Here is a 27,894-nt window from a genome sequence, read left to right as displayed (position 1 = left end):
CATGTTAAGACGGTGAATAGCAGTAAGCAAGCAACAAATCATAAAATATTACATACCTTGTCAGGATGATGTCGAAGTGCAGCTTTCCGATAGGCCTTCTTGATTTCTGATGCCGAAACAGAGGGTTCAACTCCCCTACCATTATAACCAAATTAACTTAATGATAATTTCAATCAATTATACTCGGAATTAAACTGTCTTAAAAAGCTACACCTTTTCTAGGAGAATCATAAACGGCATGTGTAAGTATTTCTTAGATTCCATGGATTATTCTTATCCGCCTACAATCCAGAGCATGGAGCATTACCAAAGAGCTTGTTGTAAATAATTACTTATATTATACCAAGGAATTATCAGCAAACAGCTTCAGTGTTAAGCTGACGATCTCGGTCTAAATTTTCATCATAGTCACAAATTCGAGATCAAGTCTCTGATAGTGTTCTCCCTGCTTCTAGCATAGGCTTTCCCATACACTTCACTGTAAAGCCAGCTTTTATTGTTCGTTTTTTCAATTGCTTAAATTACCATCTGGAGAAGTTTTTTATGCTTGGCAATTAAACCAACAGAAGGATACTTCAACTATTGTGAACAAGATGGAAGTCAATGAACCACCCATAATTTAAAAAATTGGTTTCCTCAGCCTCAGCCTCAGCCTCAACAGCTACAGTTAATTACTCAGTACACCCACATGAATGTATAACAACTCAGCCTCAACAATTATTTAACCGTATAGTCTAGAAGCATTCATGTAAACGTCCTAAAGAGGGGCCAGTTTGCAACCATATGCTAGAAACAAATATAGGTGCAGATAAACTTACAGAATAAGGTACATATCCAAGGGGATGTCCTTTCTGTCTTCTTCTTCTATTTCAGAAAGACGAAGACGAGCTTGTCTCAAGTCATTTGTGCTGCTAATGGATCTGTCAGATGTTCCACACAGATTAGTTTTTTCCTCTACCTGCTTAGTGAGAATAGATACCAGTCTCTGAAGATCTTTAGCAGCTTCTCCATAATCTCTGATCATTTCGTATAATGTGGCTCGTCTAGAAATAGCCTGTAAAAGTATAAAAGAAAACAGGAACTGACATAACATATAGGAGGACCCAACAAAGAAAATAATTGTTCTGAAATGCAATATGCCACAGGAAATGCAACTTTGTAAGGATTGTGAAAGCGGCAAAGCGCCACCTACTAGAGGAATGACAGCTTCATTGTAATAGTGTAGTCTTCTTCCATCCCCAACATAATCGACCCATAGACTTCAAATTTTAAATGTTCGTAGACAAGCAACCACTTATAACTCAAGAGGTTTAACTACAAAGGTTCACAAGGACCAATAAACCATACAGTATTTCACAACTCTGCCAACATCTTGTACAACATTCTGAAAGTTCAGGTCACTCTTTTCCAGTCTAGCCCGTTGGCATCCCAAATGTGGGAGACAAACAATTCTAATCCATATGCCTATGTCAATGTTATATGATTACTTTATCCCACGTAAACAGTTCATAAGAATTCCATATCCTTATGAAAAATTAATCACCAAAGAGCATTTCCGTGGTCACATCCATTCTAAATGTGATAAATATATTGCCTGTGAAGCACGTGTAAGGTTATGTTCTACACATCTATCTGTTGTTCATTGGAGATTAGAAACTGATATTCACACTACAGTATAACATAACACAATACATGAGGAAACCCGAGCAAAGCACACCAGATTTTTAAAGTCTAAATAAAATCTAACCCTGGAGAAGCTGCACTTTGAGATTGGTACAAACCACAAACCAAAAGATATGGGAGAAATTCTTAGTTAGAAATTAAAAATTATAATGGATGTCAAAAATGGTGTCAAGACTGAACTGACTGAAAATTCCTTCATTTTAATCTTTTATCCAGGGAAGACCTACTAAGTGGAGCCAACTACTCATATCTAATATATCTTAAATTCTCAAGGGTTAACCCAAAAGTAAAATTCTTGAATATCTTAATCAAAATCTGACCACAAATTTGAGAAGTTCAGTAGACTGCAATTGGAGACTTAGATGTTCATTGCAATTGAAATAGAAGGGAATTAAATGTGACATTCTTGGAAACTTAGATGTTCATTGCAATTGAAATAGAAGGGAATTAAATGTTTTAAGATTTCCTTGAAAATTAATGTGTTAGACATAAGATCCATTTATTGCATTTCCACAGGAAGTAACCGCACAAACACACAAATAAGTATCACAACACACATTCCCAATGCTCCCCAAAAACAGGTGGAAAGCTGTGTCACTAAGAAAATACAAATCAATTAGAGGTACTAATACACTTGGGGCACATTTGATGGCTTGTCCTAGATTAATTGCAGGGATTGGCTTGCATTGGTTCTATTTAGGCCCCACATTTTAAATAGCCTAAAATAAGCCCACAAAGAGAAGTCGTAATCCAGTCCTGGTCCGGTCAATCAAATGCCCTCTTAATGACCTAACCAGACTACTAGTTTGTATATCTCTGATATCAATCAAACAGAGATATAAAACCAGCCCCTCCTTTTACCAAAGAAAAAAGTAATGAATAAGTAAAATCATGAGCAATGCCATATCAAAGAATCATTAAGAAAACTTCAGCTTTGAACAAACCTTTAGATAATTTCCATCAAGAGCTATAGCTAGACTGCAATCAGCAATAGCATCAGTAATCTGGCCCAATGCTTTGTATGCAGCAGCACGATTGCAAAAACAAACAGCTGTAAATGGACGTGATTCAACATTGCAGGACAAAGCAGTAGTATAATGCTCAACAGCTTCAGTATGTCTTCCAGCCTGAAATGCTTCATTCCCTGCAACCTACGATGTACAATAACAAAGAAGAAAGTCACTACATAAGCAGCATGTATATGCAGTAGAGCATTTCATATTTTTCAATTAAACAGTTAATGATGAATAAATTAAGGGAGCTGTTATTGACACTCCAAATAAGTCAAAAGTGCAATTTTTCCCTTTTTATAAGGGAGGAGTAAAGGATGACCCTTGTGGAGTGCCATTAACACTTCCTCAAATTAAACGCATCAAATATTGGAAAAACAAACTAGCAGACACTGAAGAATGCCAAGCATAAACTAAGGTACAACCTTCTTTTACCCTGACACCACTTGAAAAAGGAAATATTGTTCGAGAAAGTGATTGGTTTGAAAATATATCTGCAATCGAATGACTAGAAACTACTATATATCTCAAAAACAAAAAATTAAAAAACCTGTAGCCAGACATCATAGCAAGTGCTAACATAGGAGAAAGTTCCACCAGGATAACCAATGAGGTTTGATAATAGGCCCTTTAAGTAACAAATGCACTCTTTGTCTATAGGAGGAAAATGACACGGTTAAGAAAGTCCTATCTAGTTTTGAAAATACGTCATGTCTTTATTTGTAATTACATGTCGGCAAGACAGCTGAAGAGGATCCTGCCCAACCTTCTTTAATATGGGATGAGGTATGAGTTCAAATATTTCTATTCAATTGTGATATTACGTGTGCACCCAGAGAGGATTGTACAAGTCAAGAAACACAGCATAGACTGAGCATACCTTATGAGACAGAAGTTCACGTACAACGAGAACAAGGGGTTCTGATGATTGCAGAGTTTTTCTCCAATTCCTGGACATTCGCATAGTGTTAGGAACTTCAAGCAACAAAAGCAAACCTTTAACACAATTTAACATCAAAATCGTGTCTAAAAGTTACCTATATGAGGTAGACATCTTTTCCTCATATTTATCTAGTGTAGCAAGACCCTCCTCGAGTTTTCCAAGATAAAAATAGGATTTAAAAATCATACGGCACCGCCAGAGTCTGAAGTAAAAGTACTTTGAGAGTTCAGAACTATCTACAGAAACGACCTGGTCATTGATATCTGCTGGAAGGTTGTTTTTTTCCGCAGAACTAAGAGTCTGCTCACACAGCTCAATCGCCTCTTCGTACCTCCGCACCTGCTAGGGAATACAGAATTCAACCCACAACTGACTGAAAATCAGAGTAGCAAAAACCAATAAAAGAAAAAACATAATTAAATAAATCACTAACCGCAAAAAGAGCCTCTGCTTTCATTTCAAATAATTTTTCTGAGCTAGGACTTATTACCAAACCTTCATCAATAAGTTGTAAAGCACGCTCGGCATTAGTAGATGTTTTCCATAGCAAAAGTTCAGCAGAAAGATTCAGGCATTCAGACACTTTCTGCCATCAATTAAAACCCCAAATCAGTTTGTATACAAACACTTCACTGTAAAAATCCAATGGTTAGAACAATGGCTTAAGATTTGATTGATATTTTGCAGGGATGATCCAATTGAGACATAATATAGATATTTCAGATCATTAAATACAATGCGGATAGGGATCCAAAAGCGATCCCCATTATATACAAAAACTTTGTACGTGTGTACATGTAAGCAATATAAAACTGTTATTGGCCAAAAAATAATAAAAGAAAAATGTATATCTTAACCTGAAGTATAAAAAACGACCTCTCAAAAAGAGCTAAGTTATAATGTTACATAAACCAAGACTTCAAATATAAATTCATTTTCCCTGCTGCTAACACATCCATTATTATAAAAGAGTGAAAATAATCCCTACACATTTGAAGCTAACGTCCAAAGAGCTGCCCATTATCTAACTTGGTCCCACATTTCATCTACACATGTTCCCACAGTACCATGGGATAGGGTACACTTGCTAGAATGTGAAATAATCTTTAAAATCAGACTTTGAAATATAAAATGATATGTGAGCAAAAAGTTAAAGGTTGAAATTATTATAAATTTGATTTTACAACGTGGTACTCGCTTGCCATTCTTCTTTTTTTTTTTTCTTTTTTTTTTCCTTTTGAGGAAGACTAACTTTGATTAAAAACAGAAACAGTTCCAAAAATTAGATAAGCTACCCATAATCCAAAATCAAACTTTTAGTACAGAACCAGACCTCTCAAATTAAGATACAAAAACCTGAAGACTTGAAACCTAAATTCATTTCACAGCGGCAAATGCATCCATCCTTATTCGAAACTGATGTGCAAATAGCAGAGCTGCCCAGTATCTAACTATGTCATAATTCGTCTAGTCCCACACCCTTGTATTCTTTAAAATTCTTCTATTACGCTCCACCCAAATATTCCAAAAAACTGCCAGCACAAAAGCAACCCCACAAAAATTTAGCTTTCCTCCACCTTCCTAAAGCCTCAAACTTGGTACTTAGAAGCTCAAAACAACAATTTGGAATAACGCAACTAGCTCTAACTCCCCTACACAATTTCCATCACAACTGTGCAGAACAAGAGCAATGGAGAAAACATGATCCACAATCTCCTCCTCAGATAAACACAAAATGCACCAAGTGAGAAGATATACAAATAAAAGACCTTTGCTTTTGAATTTGAGGTTTAGGAGAGTACACGTAATACTATAGTTCAACCTTCAAGCTCACACTGCTTTTGATCCTATATCTCTCAAACTTATTATAGATATATTCTTTATAAAAAAAAAATTAAAAAAAAATTTACTGGCCTGGAGGATGCAGAATGGTTATTTAAAATTCCCAAAATTTCATTACGATATCTTGTTTATAACACACTTAAATCCACTAAAATACTAACTTTTGCCTTCTCGTCACTGTTCAAAACAGCCCCACAATAACTCATTCTAATCCAAAAGAAACTCAAACCAAATTTTAAATTCACTGTCGACCAACAATACCAAGTCCTTGCTCAACAATAGCCTTTGCAAATACATTTGTCAGACCTCCCTGGCCATCCTCAATTGATACCAACTTGAAAGTATAGTTCCTCTGACCTATCCAACAGGGTTTTACTTCTACAACCAAGTTATAAGCATTCCTGACTACAATTTCACAACCAACCATATCATCAAGTATCAAACATGAGCAACAATAATTATGAGCACATTTGAAATCTGCAATGCCTTCAGACGAAATAATATATTGAAGATGAAAAGAAAGAAATTAAATATAAGTTAAAACCCCAAACAGATCAACACTCCAACTTTGATCCTTTTTTTACTCCAGTCTTTTCCCTTTACAAGCCAGAATAGGGGTTTTACAATCAGAAAATTCCTTAGTTCTTCTTGGCTCAATCACCCTACAAACTATGTGGTTTGCAACTTAAACTGTTTTTACGAAAATGAGAAAAAGTTTCAGCATTATCAGGGTTCAGATGAGTACTGTATTAACCAATTTCATGTACACAACATACGACTTAGAATTTATAATGTACACAACGTAATTTATAAGTGATGTTAACTGTAGACAATGGTGAATCCCATGGAAAGCAGTAAGATCGGGTTTTTAATTAATTACACTACCTGTGCTTTTTGTAAGCCATCAGAAGCTTCTACTGCAATCTTTCGGTCCACACAGACATCATTTGCTAATTGCAGGCACCTCCTAAAATGTTGTGAAGCATCTTCAACTTCCCCAAGAGCAAGATAACAGCTTTAAGAATTTTAAAAAGAAATACAATTATGGAAGGTTATGTTATGTGAAAAGAAAAGCAATTATGAATTTATGACTGAAAAATTCTATGCCGGAACTCAAAAATCAAAGCGACAAAGCACATTCAATTGGAAATACCCAATGAAAGACCAGCAGAACAACATATGAAAATTATGAGAAGTAGAAATTTGAGTGCCAGTAAAATGTCTTACTTAGAACCAGACAATCCAAGAACAACCGCACAATATTGTGTAAGTAATGGTAAGTAGCAAAAGTCTAACAATCAATTGTATTAAAATTCAACAAGAATTATAGCGAAATTTTAAAATGTTAAAGTCCATCATTTGACTTTTGTTATAAATTTATACCCAACCATATATAAATTTCAGGTGGTTGGCTTGTAAATTCCAAAACTTCATGGTCTAAAGTAAAAACGCACTAGATATCATGAAATGTTTGCATAACTCATCCTATTTTATGTCGGAAAGTGCGATCAACAAAAAAAGAAGCTGCATTAGCGCAGAGGTTCATACTGGAAAGTCAAAAGAAAATATCAAATAGTAAAGAGAAAATACTTACTTGGAAGCTCTAACCTGTACTTTCAGGAAGTTGGGATCAATTGCAGCAGCCATCATACAGTCCCCAAGTGCATCTCTTATTCTTCCAAGAGTCATACGTGTTGCTGCACGGTTGCTATAGCACAGCATCAATGCCCTAAGACAGCTTCTAGATGTCTCATTTCTAGAAACGCAATTCACTCCTTGTGTGTAGCAGTCCTCAGCTTTAAACAGATCCCCATTAGAGTATGCTTGGTTTCCCCTGGAGATGTATCAAATTCAACAAAAAGAAGCTCATCTTTAGCACAGGGCTATATTACTCCACTCAGAGGTCTAAAAGGGACATCAAACAATGAGTTTTAAGCATAGACAAAGATGATTAAATGAATATAAGTCCTGACCTTAGTCGCCACTTTTCACATGCTTCCTGAGCTGCAGCTGCTTCAGCAGACAAAGAAATAGATTCTTGCTTTATCTCCTGTTCCTTACGCACTCCAGTATTATCTCCACGTCTGGGTTGTGGGATAGATGACTCTATTTTCTGATAATGTCCAGGTGACATAAGTGCTGAAGCACCAGAATAGGGCAAAAACTGTGAAGAGGATGATGCATATGGAATCTTAACATTTGGAACTATAGTATTGGTATCTTGACCAGCCTTTACCAGACTTTTCTTTTTCTGGAGGCGTTTTGATGCAGATACTTGACTTTGTGCAGCGGAAGAGGCAGCAAAGGTGAAGTTAGACCCACTTCTATTTTCCAAACTTGAAGGGAAACCAAAGTGTAGCCTTCCATCAGTATCATGGCTCTCCATGTTTGAGCTCGAACTGGCTTCAGTTTCTGCCGAAGTATGAGAGTTATCGCTATTAAAGTCTACCTCCTCAGCTGCAGACTTAAAGCTTTCAGTTTCAACCTCGGACATAGATCCTTCAAGAGTTCCTTCAGTACCAACACTACCATCGTGACGGTACTCATAAGTGTCCTCTTTTGCTTCTCTGGTTGTTGCATCAGCTTCATTTATATCCAAATGTTCTGTAGCCATAGCCAGATCTTCATCAATAAGAATATTTGAAACAGTAGGTACTGAACAAGGGGCCGAATTGTTGTTATGTAGATTAAATGATTCACCAGATGCAGCAGAATTCTCTTTTGAACACTGGTTATCAGCCAATGTTTCTTGATATGGAGAAACCTCCATTGGCGAATAGGATTCAGAGGCCTCAATGTTTTCTTCAGAACTGCCTTCTCTAGAAACAAAATCATGCCCAGGTCCCAGAGGGGCTGAGGTAGAACGCCTTAATTTTGCGGATGTTTTTTTCATTTTTGTTTCCTTGAATGACTGCCTCTTCGCATTGAATTCCACTTTCTTGTTTACGCCAGAAAACACGTTTGCTTTAGGGTTTGGTGATTTAAATTCTAAAGAGTGTGTGCCTATACCATCGTGCTTGCTTGTAAAGTAAAACTCATCCCTCTTTTCATTCATGTGAAATAACTTGTCGCTACAATTTCCAGTTTCCATGGTTTTTATAAATGATTCATGTGAAGATCTCCCTGGATCTGGTTGCATAGAGCCTCCAGCCCTACTGCCTATATTCAACTTCTCCATCTTTCTCAATAGAAGATTACCTTTTCTTCCATCAAAAGTATCCTTTATGTTCAGAGTCTTCATCTTATCTGGAAGTACATTTTCCGGGGTTCCGGCTGATAAATAACTATCCTTTTTACTATTTCCAAAGACAAACTTATTCAAATCATCGGCATTATGCCTGTCAGTACTTTGATCCAGCTGCACAGTCTCTTGAATGTTCAATTTCTTCTTCAACTCATTTGGTAGTTCTGATTCGTTATTTTGGCCCAGAGAACCACCCACATTGTCATTAATACCCGACCCAAACTTGGTCTTATCACTTGCACTGCAATTAAACTTTTGATCTTTACCTATCTCAACAGATTCACGCTTCTCGGGACCTTCAATGTTCAACTTCCTCATATCCTCAGGAAGCTTTGACACAATGCTTTCATCAATACTAGAATTCTGCTTATTGCCATTTCCAAAAACAAAACCACCTTTATCCAACCCCGCAGGTGAACTCGAACTTCTTGCATTAAAACTAAAAGCACCCACTTTTGTATTGAAAAACTCATTGCCGCTCCCAATTTTCAAATTCCTCATATCATCAATCACAACTCTCCCCAAACCTCCACTAGAATCCCATTTCCCCGAATTCGCAGTCGGATCAATCTTATTGGCCCCAAACAACTTTTCCTCATTCCCACTCTTAGGGGTCCCAAATGCCCCAGAAACTGAAGTCCCAGCTTCTGGCCCGGATGAGACTGGATTCGAACTCTCGAAACCCGTTCGAAACGGATTAAATCCGGGATGAAACCCAGTTTCCAGGGAGCCAGCCGGCTTCAGAACCTGGGAGGCCGTGCCCCTCCTCACCTTCACAAGCCTCGGCCTGGAAAGACCCGACCCCTGCCGAGAACCGGGCGGCGTATTGAAGCTAAAATTGGAGTTTAACTCCATCGAATTCGACGATGTATCGCCTAAATTTGATGGGTCCATCGTGTGTGACGAACTTTGATATTGCTCGGATTGGTATGGCAACGAAAACCAAGGAAAAATCAAACGACAAAGGGCGAGAAATCTGACCGTTATTGAGGTTCGCTTGTTGCTGTTGATGGGGGTGCGCCGGAGCTCTAGGTCTCTAGCAACGCCGGCGACATGTCAACGCCGGAGTCATCAATCAGACGGTTGAGAATTGATTGAAGATCGTGATGCTTGATCAAACCCTGGTTTGTTCGTGATCGATATTAATGATTGAATGCAAAATATATTCATATACAAAATTACAAAAATGGAGATATTTATGAATAAAAGGTAAAGCCTTTCGGCGGTTGGGTGATAAGAAGGAAGGGGAAAGCAAGGGGGTTCTCTTCTTCTTGTATTAATGATCCTCTCATGCCATTTTCGTGAAACTTTTGTTTTCATTTTTCTCTTTAGTTACTTTATTTCCCTTTCATTTCTATTTTAACAAATCCTTTTTTTTTTCTTTTTTTCACAAATATCTAATTTTTTTGGGTTAACGTTGGTCGAGTTTGTCTTTCATATGAATGAACGGAATTGAGGTTTCACATAAAATTAAGAGCGGTGTCATTTACATACTATTTTTAGCTTTTACACATGTTTTATTAATTTTTGTTTTGATTCCCTTCAATTCATCTGCTAGTGTGTTTGTTGCATTGAACTGTCTCGGACTAAGCTTGACTCATTTATATTAGAATAAGTTAGGCTGGCTTAGTGAAGCATTTGGTGTAGCTTAGGAAATGTTGGTGCAGCGGTTCCTTTGGTTGCTACCACTTGTTTACTGCTGAGTATTTCATTAGTCATGCGTAGGAGGATGAGCGGGAAGGAAGTCGTGGGATTGTCGAAACTGCCCACAATTGTTTCAGAAGTTAATCTCAAGCATGGAAACGCACAGTTTTTGGTTAAATAGAACATCAATATAGGATCAATAAATACCAGCTAATAAGTTCGACGATGAGGGTTAGATGCCTCTGCTTCCAGCGACGACACTCTCAATCTCCTGATTCTGATTCTGCTAGAGATGATGGAGGTTATTGGCGTTAGGGTCGCCGGAGAAAGGTACTGGACTAATAATCCACTCATTTTGGAAAGGTTTATTAAGAAGGTGTATACCTGACTACCTTATCCGACTGGTTAAATTAATCCGGCGGCTATTCAATACGAGAAGACACCAAACAGTCGAGTTCGTAGTCCTATCTGATCGCTTATACGACATGCCAAACAAGGCCAAAGTGTTTAGAACGCTCATCCTATCTCTAGACTCTCTCTAGAAAGTTCTTCAGTTCCGTCCCCCATTCACATTTGCTCCATTTTTTTCCTGCAAAACATCCTCCAAAACCATTTTTCTTGCAAACATCCCTAAAGATACTATTTCCTCCCTCTCCGTCTCTCCATTTCTTTTCGTCCTAAAACTACTATCTCCCCTTCTATGTCCATTTCTCTCCCCTTCCATAGAACAAACAACCTCGCAACGTTTATTCCACCCAACTCCATCCAAAGCTGGGAGGAATTAGTCAAGAAATTTCATGAGCAATTCTTTCGGCCAGGGATGGAAATGTCAGTTTCTTCTTTAGCCAAGATGGCTCAATCATCCGACAAGTCACCAATAGAATATCTTACGAGGTTTAAATCGGCCAGAAACTGGTGTCGAGTACCCCTCCCTGAAGTCGAGTTTGTTAGGCTTGCCCTGAATGGCCTGGATGTGGAGTACAAAAAGAAATTCTTGGGGGCAAACTTTCGAGATATGTATGAACAACATGTCGAGCAATTTGCTTTGAGAAGAGAAAATCTCGTAATCCCCAACCCGAAGGCAAAGAGTCCCAATATGCCAGTATAGATGCGGCCGAGATAGTAATTGACAAACCATACATATGCAAAGCGTTGGTTCACGCTAATTCCAAAGATGTCAAAACCCGCTTGGCCTTTGTGGAAGCCGTCGTCAAAACATCAAAGGTTTACACTTTCGACATCACCAAGGCCGATGCCATCTTCGACCAATTGTTACTTGCAAAAATCGTCAAGCTTCGGCCATGGCATAATATTCCCAAGGCCGAAGATTTGAAAGGAAAGACGTATTGTAAAGACCACAATTCAAACAAGCATACGACAAATAATTGTGTCGTATTTTGTGACGCCATCCAAAGCTGGATCGACAATGGCAAACTTAAGTTTCCCAAGAAACCTCCAATGAGAGTTGACGCCGATCCTTTCCCATCGGCGACGGTAAGCATGGTAGATGCTCATCTACCCAAGGACAAGAGAAAAGAAAAAGCCGAGTTCATCCCGACGCAGTTTATTCCTAACCATAACTCTCAGCCACGATTGAAAATTGATCTATCTTCGAACGAGCCACCCAGATACTTTTCAAATCCAGATTAAGTCGAGTCAATATCGGACTCCAGCACAGAGGAAACTGACGAGCCGATGGTTTTATGTAGTCAGTGCTAATCAAACGTCATCATAATTGAGCCGAAGGAAAAGCCAATTTGGGCTGAAGAACCCAACTGGCGCCTGCAGTTGCGGCAACATCTCAAAAGTGCTCGACGTAGGCCAACGCCATAAAGTTTTCGATAGGCTCGACCCTCAAACACAGAATAACAAGTCGTCTTCAGCTAGACGGCGACTTGATTTCAACGGGCCATTTTACAATGAAGATTATTATGTGCACAACTCTGGCAGCTTAAGTTCACTCGTGAACCAGCAAACCTTCAAGCCACTTGAGTTATGCGACCAGCGTTGGTATAGCTACAGCTCCCTTACCGATGCATATACCGCGTTGTCCAAATCGCAAAAATGTCGCCGCCAAAGAATAGACTGTATGGTTCGCCGACGAGCAGCACAAGCTACCCTGGTTACCAAATGGCAGCCGAAAGAAACGGTGGGTAACAAAGACGACCGATAACCTCTGGCAATCATGAACGAGCTGCTTCAAGGAAAGAAGGTAATCGATTGTGTTTTTGAAACCATAATTGAAGAATCCGAGAAGCGAATCAAACTCCTAATTCGACCTGGGGAGATGAAAACTCCCTTCGAGCACTTCCGGAAAGAAGTCGAAAGCAAACTTCCTCCGCTACCCCTATAAAAGCCATTAATTAAAGTTAGACGGAATTATCACCTGCCATTTCTCGGTGAGGCTTTGGAATACGTGCGGGAGTTTCACAAGAAGTATTCAGTTAATGACTTGTACGACCTGCCAAAAGCATGCCAAGAACGATTCTCTCCAAACATTGGCAAATTGGCAATAAATTAAGAACACAGTTGCCGTTGCCACCACAATGGACATAACTGTCACAAGGGTCTCTCAAAAACACTGCGTGGAGTGTCCAATTATGGTCTGCCTGTGATTAAATCCACTCCTGGTGAAACGACATGGTATGGTTCATCATCATCATCCACCCAAGTAACGACGACAGGGCCTAGGCAGGAGCCTAGGATGTCTAGACAGATTTAAGTATATACATATTATATATAATATAAATAATTGCATATCTAAGAACTATACTTGTAAAATCAAACATACCATTCAAAATAAAACAATTTATGACACATAAGTGAGAGTTATTTCTCTCCGAAATGAGAGTGCTTTTGTGAGACCTTCAATTTCCAACATCTCCGGTGGCACCGGCCCTAGCTTCGGTTGGGGTCGGTTGTTGTGTCATCTTCTCCCTTTTCTCCTTCTTCTCTCCTTGCATCTACTATTGGTTCTCCCCAATTTTCATTTCGGCTTATCCTATTTCTCCAACTCCGTGGGTATTCCTCTTCCTGGTTCTTCCTTGCTTTGATTTTCAGCCATGTCTTTTATGGAGTGTGTGTAGGGTTCCGATGCTTTCACCGGCTTGGGTGTTTTCAACACCACCACGTTCTCCTTTGTGTCCGCCGTTTCCGGCAGTGTTGCTCGGGAATTTTCCTGAGCTTCAATCTGGGGATTCACTTCTTTCGATTGGATGTCGATTACCTCTTGCTTATGGATGTGTGCAGGAGGCGTCAATGAAGGAGATGATCGACAGCGGTCAGAGAATCAGATGGCTAGAAGTTCCTTAAATCGACAGTGGAGAAGACAATGGGTGCTTCTCGGATGTTCTTTTGTTTTGGGCTTTTTTGGGCTCATTTTCTGTTTCTGTTGTTTTTTTCTTTCTGTTTAGGCCTTTTTGGTTGTGTACAGGTGTTGTTGGGCCTAGTTTGTATGTAAGTTTGTGTATTAGTGTGTTTGGTTGGAATAAAATCTTCCCTTTGACCAAAAAAAAAAAAACCTCCTCTTTGCTCATTTTAGTACACATTCCTTTTCGCAATTTGAAGACCATTACATCAAAGTTTTTAACTTCTCACTAAAATAGTCGTTTTACATTGAGATTAACTGTACTTAAAATGCAATTTGGGGCAGTCAAGTTTATCGGCCAATTATTATTTATCACATGATTTGTATATATCTGTAACTGTATGATAAAAGTATCAATAGAATTAAGACATATCCACACTTAACAAAAAAAGGTGCAGTTAAACAAAATTTGTGCTCCTAATTCTTGATAGGCACCAAAAATGTCTGATCCAGACAACCAAGCCAACTGCCTTCTATTCAAACCAAATAGCATAACCGTTGCCTCCTCCTCTAACATCTATGTCTGTATAAGCAGAACATGAACAATTCGATAAGCATTTGGCCCTGCATTCAACGAAGTTCCTGCTTTTATTTATCCAATCGTGTGTAGTATCCAGCAATTTCAACCGCATATACTTAGCAAATCCATCATTCCTGCAACTCAACGACTTTCTCCTCACACAACCTTTTGAAAATCTTTCAAGTTCCAATCCTTCAGTGACCCAGGAAAGAACCTCTCCAAACATTGACAAATTGGCGATGAATTAAGAACACAGTTGCCACCGCACTGGACATAACCGTCACAAGGATCTCTTGGAAATGCTGCGTAGAGTGTCCAATTCTGATCTGCCTGTGATTAAATCCACTACTGATGAAACGCCGTGGTTTGGTTCATCATCATCATCTGCCCAAGTAACGACATGTTAATCATGTGAATTGTCATGTATCCTCTTCTCTATTGACAAAAGTGAGGTTCAAAGCCGGAAGTTCCTTGGTGGGTTTTCCACAGAACAAAAGGCTGTTCCATGGACTGCTTCTCAAGTACTCATTAGACCCTTTTCCACATGGCTCATAATGGTTTAGCAGTTTCGTCTCCCATATAAAGTCTCCCGGAGAAAGGTCGTCTAGACTCTTCCATGCTGTTAAATGCCGCTTAAGTCTGGTCATCATGTCACACCCGAGATTCATTCCCGGAAGCAAGGTATCAAAAGGGTAGTCAAAGCTTTGTAACAAGTAGTTTTCTGAGTTGGTATCTTTCTCTCCCTCAGGACAAGGTTGCCAATGTTCAACAGATGCAGGTCATGGCTCTGGCTTTAGGTTTGTTTCGACGAATTTGCAGACCAAACAATTGTTTGGTTGTTTTCGAGAAGGACAAGGTGGCCTGTGTTGTTGACCATCCAACTGCCGGCAGTGTTTGAAATATCCGGACATGCTCAATATTTCCACGGAAATATCCAAAAATTTCAGGGAATAATATGAAAAGAGGGGTTAAGTCTAAACTTCACCCCATATCCGCGATATTTCCTGAAATCAATCAATTTCCTCGATATTTTTGATATTTTAAGGAAATATCCAAGGTTTGCAGACAATTTGCAGGAAATATCCATGAGCATTCTTTATTTTTTCAATTTCTTTATTTATGGTATTAGTTTACTTCAATAAAACTTGTGTTACTTTCGTGACGAAAATTTCAATTAAGTTATGTATAATTTATTCTTTTTAGTAAAATGCTTTATTTTATTACTTGTCAGTAGAATGAAGTTTTACTTCTCACATATCACATATTTATTGTTTACACAACATCTAATCATTAATTCTTGATTCATATGTGTGTTATGACTTCGTATGACATTCCTTTAAAAAAAAATTCAATTCCCATATTTTTGAACAAATTTCTATCATTTCCATCGATATCAATATTCGATACATCTATTGATATTTCCACAAATTTGCCTATCAATATTCCAGCGATACTGATATTTTAAACATTGACTGCCTGTGAAGCCATCGATTGGAGACTGCCTAAATAACCACGAGTCACAATTAATGACTTTCAAGATGCTGTCCTCATGGGAATGAACTTTAGGGGTGGGCACGATGCAATTCCACCCTCAAATAGAATCGGAATCGAAAAATATTTGCAGACCAAGGCTTTGTAACAAGTAGTTTTCTGAGTTGGTATCTTTCTCTCCCTCAGGACAAGGTTGCCATTGTCCAACAGCTGCAGGACAAGGCTCTGGCTTTAGGTTTGTTTCGACGAATTTGCAGACCAAACAACTATTTGGTTGTTTTCGAGAAGGACAAGATGGCCTGTGGTGTTGAACTTCACCCCATATCTGCGATATTTCTGAAAATCAATCAATTTTCTCAATATTTTTTATATTTTAAGGAAATATCCAGAGTTTGCAGACAATTTGCAGGAAATATCCATGAGTCTATGCATTCTTTATTTGTTCAATTTCTTTATTTATGGTATTAGTTTACTTCAATAAAACTTGTACTGCTTTCGTGACGAAAATATCAATTAAGTTATGTATAATTTATTCTTTCTAGTAAAATGCTTTATTTTATTACTTGTCATTAGAATGAAGTTTTACTTCTCACACATCACATACTTATTATTTACACAGTATCTAATCATTAGTTCTTGATTCATACGTGTGTTGTGGCTTTGTATGACATTCCGTAAAAAAAAAAATTTAAATTCCCATGTTTTTAAGCAAATTTCCATCGAAGACAATCGATATCGATATTCGATATATCTATTGATATTTCCACAAATTTACCTATCTATATTCCACCGATACCGATATTTTAAACATTGACTGCCGGTGGAGCCATCGATTGGAGACTGCCTAAACAACCACGAGTCACAATTAATGACTTTCAAGATGCCATCCTCGTGGGAATATTCTTCACAGAAATAAATCATAAAAAATCCATGAGATGAACTTTAGGGGTAGGCACGATACGATTCCACCCTCGAATAGAATCAGAATCGAAAAATATCAACGGTTCATGTCGGTGCAATTCTTCTTAAATTTATTACAAAAATATCAAGACGCTGCCCTCGTCGTGTGCATGTTCTTCACTCCATGAAGCACTCACATCTTCAGTTTTTGTTTTTTTCTTTCTTGGACAAGTTGCCAGAGCGTCTTCTCCTTCTCTATCTTTTCTTTTTTCAGACTTCATCAGCTTCAGCTTTGTGACGCAATCACTCTCAACATTATGAACTATATAGCCTTCCACCAAAATCCTCGCCATCTCCAAGTCTTCAGATTGACCGACAGCGCCCCCAACAAGAGTAACAGTGTCTTGCTATTATTCATTTAGGAAATTAAAATTCATTAATGAAACTCATAAATCACCAACGTGTACCACCCACCGGTGGGAATTAACACCAGATAAAGAAAACCCTAACCAAAATCACAACACTTACATAGTGATAAAGATTGGTGCCTGTCAAGCCAATGATCTCCTGCATCAAGAATATTGTCAAAAATTAGGCATACAACCAGAATAGAATTAAACCACCAATAATCATGTGTGTGTATATGAAGCCAAATCCAAAAGCAGTCGGCCATAATAATTTAGATCACTTTATTCACCTCTATAGAGGCACGAAATCTCCGGAGCCGATTTTCGTACTCCACCTGCAAACAACAGTAGAGATTAGAAAACAGTTACTGAGAGGTTTGGCTGAGTCTTCATTGAGCAGGTAGCACCAATCCCAAATTACCACATCTACAAAGATCAAGCCCAAATTAGGAAAACTGTATTCAATACCAACCTTCTCGATCCCAAACCTTGAGCATAGCCCACCTTCTTGCTGCCCAATCTTCATCAAGATATGCTGCTTACGACCGTTCATAATTTCTTAAGTCTGGTCATCATGTCACACCCGAGATTCATTCCCGGAAGCAAGGTATCAAAAGGGTAGTCAAAGCTTTGTAACAAGTAGTTTTCTGAGTTGGTATCTTTCTCTCCCTCAGGACAAGGTTGCCAATGTTCAACAGATGCAGGTCATGGCTCTGGCTTTAGGTTTGTTTCGACGAATTTGCAGACCAAACAATTGTTTGGTTGTTTTCGAGAAGGACAAGGTGGCCTGTGTTGTTGACCATCCAACTGCCGGCAGTGTTTGAAATATCCGGACATGCTCAATATTTCCACGGAAATATCCAAAAATTTCAGGGAATAATATGAAAAGAGGGGTTAAGTCTAAACTTCACCCCATATCCGCGATATTTCCTGAAATCAATCAATTTCCTCGATATTTTTGATATTTTAAGGAAATATCCAAGGTTTGCAGACAATTTGCAGGAAATATCCATGAGCATTCTTTATTTTTTCAATTTCTTTATTTATGGTATTAGTTTACTTCAATAAAACTTGTGTTACTTTCGTGACGAAAATTTCAATTAAGTTATGTATAATTTATTCTTTTTAGTAAAATGCTTTATTTTATTACTTGTCAGTAGAATGAAGTTTTACTTCTCACATATCACATATTTATTGTTTACACAACATCTAATCATTAATTCTTGATTCATATGTGTGTTATGACTTCGTATGACATTCCTTTAAAAAAAAATTCAATTCCCATATTTTTGAACAAATTTCTATCATTTCCATCGATATCAATATTCGATACATCTATTGATATTTCCACAAATTTGCCTATCAATATTCCAGCGATACTGATATTTTAAACATTGACTGCCTGTGAAGCCATCGATTGGAGACTGCCTAAATAACCACGAGTCACAATTAATGACTTTCAAGATGCTGTCCTCATGGGAATGAACTTTAGGGGTGGGCACGATGCAATTCCACCCTCAAATAGAATCGGAATCGAAAAATATTTGCAGACCAAGGCTTTGTAACAAGTAGTTTTCTGAGTTGGTATCTTTCTCTCCCTCAGGACAAGGTTGCCATTGTCCAACAGCTGCAGGACAAGGCTCTGGCTTTAGGTTTGTTTCGACGAATTTGCAGACCAAACAACTATTTGGTTGTTTTCGAGAAGGACAAGATGGCCTGTGGTGTTGAACTTCACCCCATATCTGCGATATTTCTGAAAATCAATCAATTTTCTCAATATTTTTTATATTTTAAGGAAATATCCAGAGTTTGCAGACAATTTGCAGGAAATATCCATGAGTCTATGCATTCTTTATTTGTTCAATTTCTTTATTTATGGTATTAGTTTACTTCAATAAAACTTGTACTGCTTTCGTGACGAAAATATCAATTAAGTTATGTATAATTTATTCTTTCTAGTAAAATGCTTTATTTTATTACTTGTCATTAGAATGAAGTTTTACTTCTCACACATCACATACTTATTATTTACACAGTATCTAATCATTAGTTCTTGATTCATACGTGTGTTGTGGCTTTGTATGACATTCCGTAAAAAAAAAAATTTAAATTCCCATGTTTTTAAGCAAATTTCCATCGAAGACAATCGATATCGATATTCGATATATCTATTGATATTTCCACAAATTTACCTATCTATATTCCACCGATACCGATATTTTAAACATTGACTGCCGGTGGAGCCATCGATTGGAGACTGCCTAAACAACCACGAGTCACAATTAATGACTTTCAAGATGCCATCCTCGTGGGAATATTCTTCACAGAAATAAATCATAAAAAATCCATGAGATGAACTTTAGGGGTAGGCACGATACGATTCCACCCTCGAATAGAATCAGAATCGAAAAATATCAACGGTTCATGTCGGTGCAATTCTTCTTAAATTTATTACAAAAATATCAAGACGCTGCCCTCGTCGTGTGCATGTTCTTCACTCCATGAAGCACTCACATCTTCAGTTTTTGTTTTTTTCTTTCTTGGACAAGTTGCCAGAGCGTCTTCTCCTTCTCTATCTTTTCTTTTTTCAGACTTCATCAGCTTCAGCTTTGTGACGCAATCACTCTCAACATTATGAACTATATAGCCTTCCACCAAAATCCTCGCCATCTCCAAGTCTTCAGATTGACCGACAGCGCCCCCAACAAGAGTAACAGTGTCTTGCTATTATTCATTTAGGAAATTAAAATTCATTAATGAAACTCATAAATCACCAACGTGTACCACCCACCGGTGGGAATTAACACCAGATAAAGAAAACCCTAACCAAAATCACAACACTTACATAGTGATAAAGATTGGTGCCTGTCAAGCCAATGATCTCCTGCATCAAGAATATTGTCAAAAATTAGGCATACAACCAGAATAGAATTAAACCACCAATAATCATGTGTGTGTATATGAAGCCAAATCCAAAAGCAGTCGGCCATAATAATTTAGATCACTTTATTCACCTCTATAGAGGCACGAAATCTCCGGAGCCGATTTTCGTACTCCACCTGCAAACAACAGTAGAGATTAGAAAACAGTTACTGAGAGGTTTGGCTGAGTCTTCATTGAGCAGGTAGCACCAATCCCAAATTACCACATCTACAAAGATCAAGCCCAAATTAGGAAAACTGTATTCAATACCAACCTTCTCGATCCCAAACCTTGAGCATAGCCCACCTTCTTGCTGCCCAATCTTCATCAAGATATGCTGCTTACGACCGTTCATAATTTCTATCGCCTGAATCAAATGGTACAAGTCCAATATATATAGTGCAAACTTATAAGCAGTTTAAAAATTCTCACGAAATAGACAATAATCGTACAAGGGAAGGTGGAACGTTAGTTTTTCCTAGCAGTTCAAGAAGACGCCTGGCCCTGACAATACGATCTCGGTCCTTGATCTCTGTGGTTGTTGAGACTTTCATGGAACGGTTACGCTAACCCACAATTGAAACACAAGAAGTGAACATGTGCATCAAACAACAGGCATAACTTCAAATAAACAACTGATCAATTAAGGGTAGGTTTCACAACCATGAGTTTATAGAATTAATCATGACATACCGCACTCAATTCGCATGAAATGCCGTTCTCCTGTAAAAACGATTTCACCATAGGCCAAGCATCTTGCACCATTTTTGCTGAACAAAAACAATTCAAAAGCTCATGAGTGAGAAAGCATTTGTTCTATTGAATAACTAAAACAAAATGAATTATTAGAAAGCATGAGAACAGGGAATTGTTCTCACAGAAAATTTAACAACAAAAGTAACTACGGGACATAAAAAATTTATTCAAAAAAAGGATTCTTCAATTTAATAAAAAAACAAAGAAAAAAGAAAAAGATGAATATGGATGAGATGAGCGCACCCCTGTCTTCACCATAGTATACAGTGAAAGAGGCCCACATGCTACTTTCTGCAAGACTCTTCTCGACAGTATCGTTTGATTCCTTACATTCAATCTTCACAGTCTGTGCAAGATCAACACCATGGAGAAAGATGCCTTCCACCATTGTCCTCAGCATCTCCAATCCATCAGATGTACCCACAGCAGTGAGCGTGCAATTCTATTCATTCATTAACAGGCAATTTATGTTCACCTCCACCAGAAGGTGGGAAGACCAAAGAGAGAAATGGAAAACATAAGCATTAAAATGATAAAGGGACAATAACACTTACGTAAAGGAAAAGTTTACACCGCGTCATCTTGCCCATTTTCTGCATCCAAATTATATTGCAGAATATTAGAGAAACAAGCAGCAAAATGGGACAGGTAACAGAATGTGAAGCCATAAATATTTTGCCAGTGGGAAGATCAACAAACATGATTAAATAGATTTATGCATGCACCTTGATGGAGCGCCTGGAAAGTTCGTCCCATTTCAATTTTACCTTCTGCACAAAATGTGTGAGATTAAATCCACCTAAAATAAGAACTTCAAATTCCATATCTCCACCATTATACGTAAATTTGAGTCTGACTGAACATCAAGTAGCAAACATAAGACCCAAATAAAGGCTCATAGTCCTCTTACAAATTATCCTCAGATGTTGTTTTGCTAAAATTAAAAGGTCAGAATCACAGTGTCCAAAAATTAGATCATAGAAGTTTAATAACTTAGATTTGTTCAACACGTATTGATAGACAAAAAAATGTTATGAAACTTATTCAATACCCACCTTCTCAATTTTAAATTTTTTGTTCAGATCAAGAAATCCAATGTTAACATGTTGCATGCTTCCATCAACTATCTCTAATATCTGAAATCAAATTGTCATGCACTAAAAAGAATCAGATAATTGTTACAAAATGGTTAAAAATAAAAAATCCAATCCAAATTCTCTTCTTTTTTTTTATACATAAAAAGAAAATATTTGGAGATTTCAAGTACAAGGCGGCATACAAAACATTTCATAAAGCTTGCAAATACTTTGAAAATCTTTACCAGTGATGGGTCAACGGTAGTAAATGCCAAGAGTTTAAGAATTTGACAAGCCTTGTTAGTAATATGTGGGTCCCCACTGGTGGTTGAAACTGTCATGGAACGAGGGACCTGACGATAATCTACTTTCCAGTTTATGCCTTGACCCTCCAAAGACGATTTCAATTGATTGTCATATCCGTCTAGCCTTTTTGCTGCATAAAACAAAGAAAGCTCATAGGTTGGGCAAGTGTTATTCTAAATTATAATAAAGAAAAAAGCACAAGAGAGGAAGGTACCAAACTTCGGAAGGATGGGCTGTAGAAAGCCAAGACTCACAGTTTCTAAATATCTCTCATATATTGATTCAATGTAATAATCTTACAGTATGCAGCAGTGTATATATAGACAGTACACTGCTCTAATTACAATTATATCCTTGTCTAATCTATCTATTTACATAAGAAACTTAACACACATCTAACTAATTTTACTTGACTCTTTACACCCCCTCAAGCTGAACTTGGAGGCATCGAAAGGTCCAAGAGCAAGCTTGGATTGCAAATACAGAAATCTGGATTTAGACAGAGATTTAGTATGAATATCAGCTAACTGATCATGAGAACACACATACTGGACGTTGAGAAGATTAGCAAGGACCAACTCTCGGATATAATGGTAATCAATTTCAATATGTTTGGTTCGAGCATGAAAGACTGGATTAGACGCAAGAGAGATGGCAGACAGATTGTCACACCAGAGAGAAGGGACTTGAGGAAGATGAAGGCCAAGATCTTTGAACACTTTACAAATCCATGTGATTTCAGCAGCGGTGTGCGCTAACGATCTGTATTCGGCTTCAGTTGATGAACGAGCAACCGTAGGTTGCTTCTTAGCACTCCAGCTAATAAGATTGGATCCCAGAAATATGCAATAGCCACTAGTAGATCGGCGATCAAAAGGGCAGCCAGCCCAATCAACATCAGAATAGGCAGTAAGATGAACAGTCCCTTTCTTGAACCACAAACCATGACTCACAGTGGCTTTAAGGAATCGGAGAATACGTTTGGCGGCTTGAAGATGGGGTTCTCGGGGAGCATGCATAAATTGACAGACTTGATTGACAGCAAAAGATAAATCAGGTCGTGTCCAAGTTAGGTATTGCAATGCACCGACAATAGATCTGTATTCTGTGGGATCATGCAACAATGGACCGGTGTGATCAAGTTTATGAGAGCCAAGAGGAGTGAGACATGGCTTAGCACCAGCCATGCGGGTCTTGTGAAGTAAGTCAGAAATATACTTGCTTTGATGTAAGAAAAGACCATCAGCAGATCGCTGAACCTCAAGACCCAAAAAATAATGCAAGGGGCCTAAATCCTTCACAGGGAAAACAGTACTGAGTTTCTGAATGAAACGTTGACAAGCTGCAGTATTAGGACCTGTGACAAGTATGTCATCAACATACACCAAGACAATAACAGGAACACCGTCTTGGAGCACAAATAAAGAAGCATCAGATTGAGATTGATGGAAGCCCAAGGACTTAAGGACTGCAAATAATTTTTCAAACCAGGCCCGAGGGGCTTGCTTCAAGCCATACAAGGATTTGCGAAGCTTGCAGACATGATGGGGATAAGTGGGATCACTGAATCCAGGAGGTTGCTGCATGTAGACATCTTCTTGAAGGTCACCGTGCAGAAAAGCATTACTGATATCCAATTGATTGAGAAACCAGTCATGTTGAACTGCAAGAGAGAGAAGAATGCGAATGGTGACTGGTTTTGCAACAGGACTGAATGTTTCCGTGTAATCCAAACCAGCTTGCTGATGAAATCCTTTGGCCACAAGCCGAGCTTTGTATCGATCTATAGTGCCATCAGGATGTTTCTTGACTCGAAACACCCACTTACATCCAACAATATTTTGTTGGGAGGTAAAAGGAACGAGAGACCAAGTGCCAGTGGACTGCAGGGCATTGATTTCATCCTGCATAGCAGACCGCCAATGGATATGTTTAGAGGCCTGAAGATAAGTAGTGGGGATAATATCAACCGTATCAGGTAAAGGGTGTTTGGTGGCTGAGTAGGCCTTGGGTTTAGAGATACCAGCTTTAGACCTAGTGATCATAGGATGGGTATTAGGGACGGAAGAAGGCTCATGAGTAACAGGAAGATCCTCTGGAGGTACCGAAACATCAACAGGTACTGGAAGATTTACTTGAGGTACTGGAACATCACCAGGTGCAGGAAGATGCACTTGAGGGACTGTAGAGGAACCAGATTGAGCAGCAGGTATGGTAAATTGTAAATTGACAGAGGAATTCACTGGAGAAGGATCAGTAAGAACAGGAGATGCACCAGGAAAGGCAGAAGATAAACTCTGAAATGGAAAGGTAGTCTCATCAAAAAGGACATGCCGAGAGATATAGACACGTTGTGTGACTGGATCAAGACAACGATACCCCTTGTGTTGAAGACTATACCCAAGGAAAACACAGGATGTACTTCTGCTGGCCAACTTGGACGTAGTATAAGGTCTGAGCCATGGATAACAACAACAACCAAAAATTCTGAGCCGAGAATAATCTGGAGAAGTGCCGAAGAGAAGTTCCCAAGGGGATTGCAGTACACCACCAAGGGGAAGTCGATTAATCAGATAAGTAGCAGTGGAAAAGGCTTCAACCCAAAACCTATGAGGCACTTGAGATTGCACCAAGAGTGTACGAGCAGTTTCAACCAAATGACGATGTTTCCGTTCAACACATCCATTCTGCTGAGGAGTATGAGGACAACTAAATTGTTGGAAAATGCCATGAAGTTTAAGAAAATGCTGAAATTGGTGACTAGTAAACTCACCCCCTGAATCAGAGCGAACAACCTTTATTTTATTACCAATAGCGTTCTCTACATAGGACTTGAAGTCCACAAAGGTTGAAAATACAGAGGACTTGGACTTTAAAGGAAAATACCAGCTATACTTGCTGTAATCATCAACAATAAGCAAGTAATATCTATAGCCACTCACTGATACAACAGGAGATGGGCCCCAGACATCACAGTGCAACAGTTCTAGACTTGCAGTAGATACAGATTGAGGAGAACCAAAAGGAAGCTTGTGATTCTTTGCTAAAGCACAGTCTTTGCAGAAGAAGGCCAGAGAGGATGTGCCATGGACAACAACTTTATTGGTAGACAAAACTTTACGAAAAATAGCAGAAGATGGATGACCAAGTCTGCTGTGCCATATGCGAACATTAGCAGCAGTACTTACAAGGGCAGTAGGAGAATGAGAGACAGTGGAGAGAGCAGGTGAACCATGAAGCGGAAAGAAGCCATCTTTAACTTGGCCCCGCAAAAGCGTCCTCCCCGTAAAACGATCCTTGACAGAGGATCCATTAATATCAAGAGTCAAAGAACAATCATTATCTTTAATAAACTGATAAGCAGAGAGAAGACTATGCTGCATTTGAGGCACATGAAGAACATTGTGCAGTTTAAAAGAGTGAGCAGGAGTATGTAAAATAGATGTGCCAATATGATCTATAGACAGACCTTTACCATCTCCGATGTACACCTTGTCTTCACCATGATAGGGAGTAGGAGATTGGATATTGGATATATCATTCGTAATGTGAGAGGTAGCACCCGAGTCGATGAGCCAAGAATTGGAGGACTTTGCAGTATAATGAGCACACATGGCAGCAAGTTTAGCTGGAGAAAACTTGCCTGAGATTTCTGGATTCATTCGGTCGAAGCAATCAAGAGCTTCATGACTGGTAGAACCACAAATTTGACAAGAAGTTTTGTGACCTGAAGAAGAAGCAGGACGATTGAATCCAGAATTATAAGATCCTCGATTGAAACCAGAGTTGAAATTACCACGATTGGAACCACGATTGTAGTTGCGATTAGAACCACGGGAAAATCCTCGGTTAGAGCCACGAGGGTAGCTTCTGGTAGAATTATACCGAAAAGAATTCTGAAGTGGTGATGCGCCAGGATTTGGAGCAACCAGAGCGTGTGGTGGTGGTGTAGGAAGGAGAGGCGCTTGGCTTTGCACAGAGAAAGCATGAAAAGGCTCAGAAGAAGAAGATTTCTTGCGACGCTCCATGGATAACTCCTTAGTGAGCAACAAGCCATGTAATTCATCCAACGAGGTAGAAGAAAGACGAAGTAAGATAGAATCAGTGAAAGATTCAAAATCATCAGTGAGACCGGCAAGAGTCGCAGCAATGAGATCACGATCGGTGACAGAGGCACCAGCGGCAGTGAGAGAATCTGAGATCTCCTTGATTTGTTGAAGATAGTCAGCCATGGATTGAGAGCCTTTCTGAATATTTTGAAGCTTCGAACGCAATTGATGAATGTGTGCATCCGAGACACCACCAAAACGCTGCTCAAGTTTGAGCCAGAGATCACGAGCGGAGGAAACACCGACGGTGAACGGAATGATTTCCTCAGAAAGCGTCGAATTGAACCAGATAAGCAGATTCTGATCTTTCTCATACCATTGCTCAAAATGTGGATTGATTGAGCGATCTGGAAGAAAGGGAGAGGGACAGGGCTCAGTGCCATCAACAATCCCTAGAAGCTTGTAGCGACGAAGAATCGGAGCAAACAAGGCCCGCCACGGCAGATAATTGGATCGCCGGAGCTTGATCGGAACCATACTGCCAATGTTCTGAATCGTGAGAGAATGATACATCGGAGAGGTATTGAGATTTGGGGAAGAAGAATTAGGGTTTGAAGGAGGCACCGACTCAATTGGAGAAGAAGAATCAGAGGGAGACGCCATCAAGATGCAAGAAAAAGAAATCAAGAATCTGAATCAGACGCAAACAATCACGTCGGAGAAGACGATCAGAGAGGAGCGGAAGATCGAAGAAGAAAATTGCAGGATCGAAGAGAGGCCGTGAGGCGGTTTGGCGATGGTACCATGTAGAAAGCCAAGACTCACAGTTTCTAAATATCTCTCATATATTGATTCAATGTAATAATCTTACAGTATGCAGCAGTGTATATATAGACAGTACACTGCTCTAATTACAATTATATCCTTGTCTAATCTATCTATTTACATAAGAAACTTAACACACATCTAACTAATTTTACTTGACTCTTTATGGGCAAGGTCTTATACCATTCCACTGCGCACAAAACAAACAAAATACAATACAATGGAGATAAAGTGAGACAGTCAAAGCAAACAGAATACAACTTAGATGATTTAAGAAAATCAAAACATACAGATGTGAATTTGTTGTTAGCCTAACCCCTAGGCTATCCAGAAAAAAAAATATGTACAAGGAGAAGAGATGATCATACAATTGGTTTCTTCCATGAATTCCTCCGTATACGTGGCCCGTTCGCTTGGAGGCTTACCGTATCCGCTCAAGCAATCTTCGATCCCGGTGAGTAGATTTGTGATGGTTTTTTTGAGAAATGTTTGATTTTCGGTGGCGGTGACGAGTAGATGATCTTTCAGGTTGCTTAAACTAGTTCTCAAACCAGCCACCCCATGGCTGAGGCCGTTGAGCTGGGTTTGGAGGCGCTCGCCGTGAGCATCCATGGATGAGCCTGTAACAGACGGGGAAGCTTTTCTGCTCCAACCCTAGACCGGTCGATCGTTTGGTCACAGAGAAATGTAAACACTTATCGGAAGAGGATTTTCTTTTCTTTATCCTTTCTTGTTTGTTGGGAAGGGGGAATTTTATTACGGGCTTTGATGGTCTTGGTTGTTTGAGCTCTTGGATCACGGTGGCAGAACCTCAAATAGAAATACGATAATTATAGATAAATGTCCAAATGAGATAATTATAGATAATTATAATTATACATAAATGTCCAAATGAGGCAGATTTGGGGA

At 38.8% G+C, this 27,894-nt stretch overlaps 2 protein-coding genes across 19 annotated transcripts in view; both read right to left on the bottom strand.

Moving 5' to 3' along the window:
- LOC126615046 (TPR repeat-containing thioredoxin TTL2) overlaps positions 1-10,040 on the bottom strand; it is a 45,176-nt gene extending 35,136 nt beyond the window's left edge. For 2 of the 14 annotated variants that reach the window (XM_050282755.1, XM_050282751.1), the window contains exons 1-9: positions 7,452-10,038; positions 7,073-7,312; positions 6,364-6,493; positions 4,070-4,222; positions 3,731-3,978; positions 3,574-3,643; positions 2,628-2,834; positions 819-1,054; positions 57-135 (exon numbers count right to left, since the gene is read on the bottom strand). In XM_050282755.1, the coding sequence (XP_050138712.1) occupies positions 57-135; positions 819-1,054; positions 2,628-2,834; positions 3,574-3,643; positions 3,731-3,978; positions 4,070-4,222; positions 6,364-6,493; positions 7,073-7,312; positions 7,452-9,616 (3,528 nt within the window). In that variant the 5' untranslated portion in view covers positions 9,617-10,038. Of the gene's footprint in view, positions 1-56; positions 136-166; positions 282-818; positions 1,055-2,627; positions 2,835-3,573; positions 3,644-3,730; positions 3,979-4,069; positions 4,223-6,363; positions 6,494-7,072; positions 7,313-7,451 lie in introns of those variants that run through there. The other 12 variants (XM_050282757.1, XM_050282762.1, XM_050282758.1 and 9 more) reach the window with 9 other exon arrangements.
- Positions 10,041-16,613: 6,573 nt separating this feature from the next.
- On the bottom strand, positions 16,614-27,894 carry LOC126615051 (uncharacterized). 5 transcript variants are annotated; one of them, XM_050282769.1, is made up of 14 exons: positions 27,354-27,887; positions 27,157-27,175; positions 22,326-22,345; positions 22,051-22,241; positions 21,785-21,865; positions 21,455-21,499; positions 21,284-21,322; positions 20,973-21,171; positions 20,667-20,743; positions 20,426-20,539; positions 20,248-20,340; positions 17,342-17,386; positions 17,173-17,211; positions 16,614-17,051 (listed from the first exon to the last, which is right to left on the bottom strand). In XM_050282769.1, exons 1-14 carry the CDS (start codon positions 27,595-27,597, stop codon positions 16,779-16,781), a joined length of 1,479 nt encoding a protein of 492 aa, XP_050138726.1. In that variant the 5' UTR covers positions 27,598-27,887; the 3' UTR covers positions 16,614-16,778. The 5 variants fall into 5 exon arrangements, with proteins under 5 accessions (XP_050138726.1, XP_050138728.1, XP_050138727.1 ...); XM_050282771.1 differs by lacking the exons at positions 17,173-17,211; positions 17,342-17,386 and adding exons at positions 19,897-19,935; positions 20,066-20,110 and having other exon boundaries at positions 27,354-27,886; XM_050282770.1 differs by lacking the exon at positions 17,342-17,386 and adding an exon at positions 20,066-20,110 and having other exon boundaries at positions 27,354-27,884.

This window comes from Malus sylvestris, chromosome 3 (genome assembly GCF_916048215.2).
Source record: "Malus sylvestris chromosome 3, drMalSylv7.2, whole genome shotgun sequence".
NCBI lineage: Eukaryota > Viridiplantae > Streptophyta > Magnoliopsida > Rosales > Rosaceae > Malus > Malus sylvestris.
Note: the sequence above shows the minus strand (reverse complement) of the source record. Positions and strands in the feature narration are given on the sequence as shown.

Excerpts from the sequence above, each read along its gene's own strand:
- LOC126615051 (XM_050282768.1), bottom strand. The coding sequence starts at position 27,597 with ATGGATGCTCACGGCGAGCGCCTCCAAACCCAGCTCAACGGCCTCAGC. Across the intron at positions 22,242-22,325 it reads GCCCATCCTTCCGAAGTTTG|CAAAAAGGCTAGACGGATAT; the intron begins GTACCTTCCTCT and ends TGTTTTATGCAG. Across the intron at positions 21,500-21,784 it reads AAAAATTTAAAATTGAGAAG|AAGGTAAAATTGAAATGGGA; the intron begins GTGGGTATTGAA and ends CATTTTGTGCAG.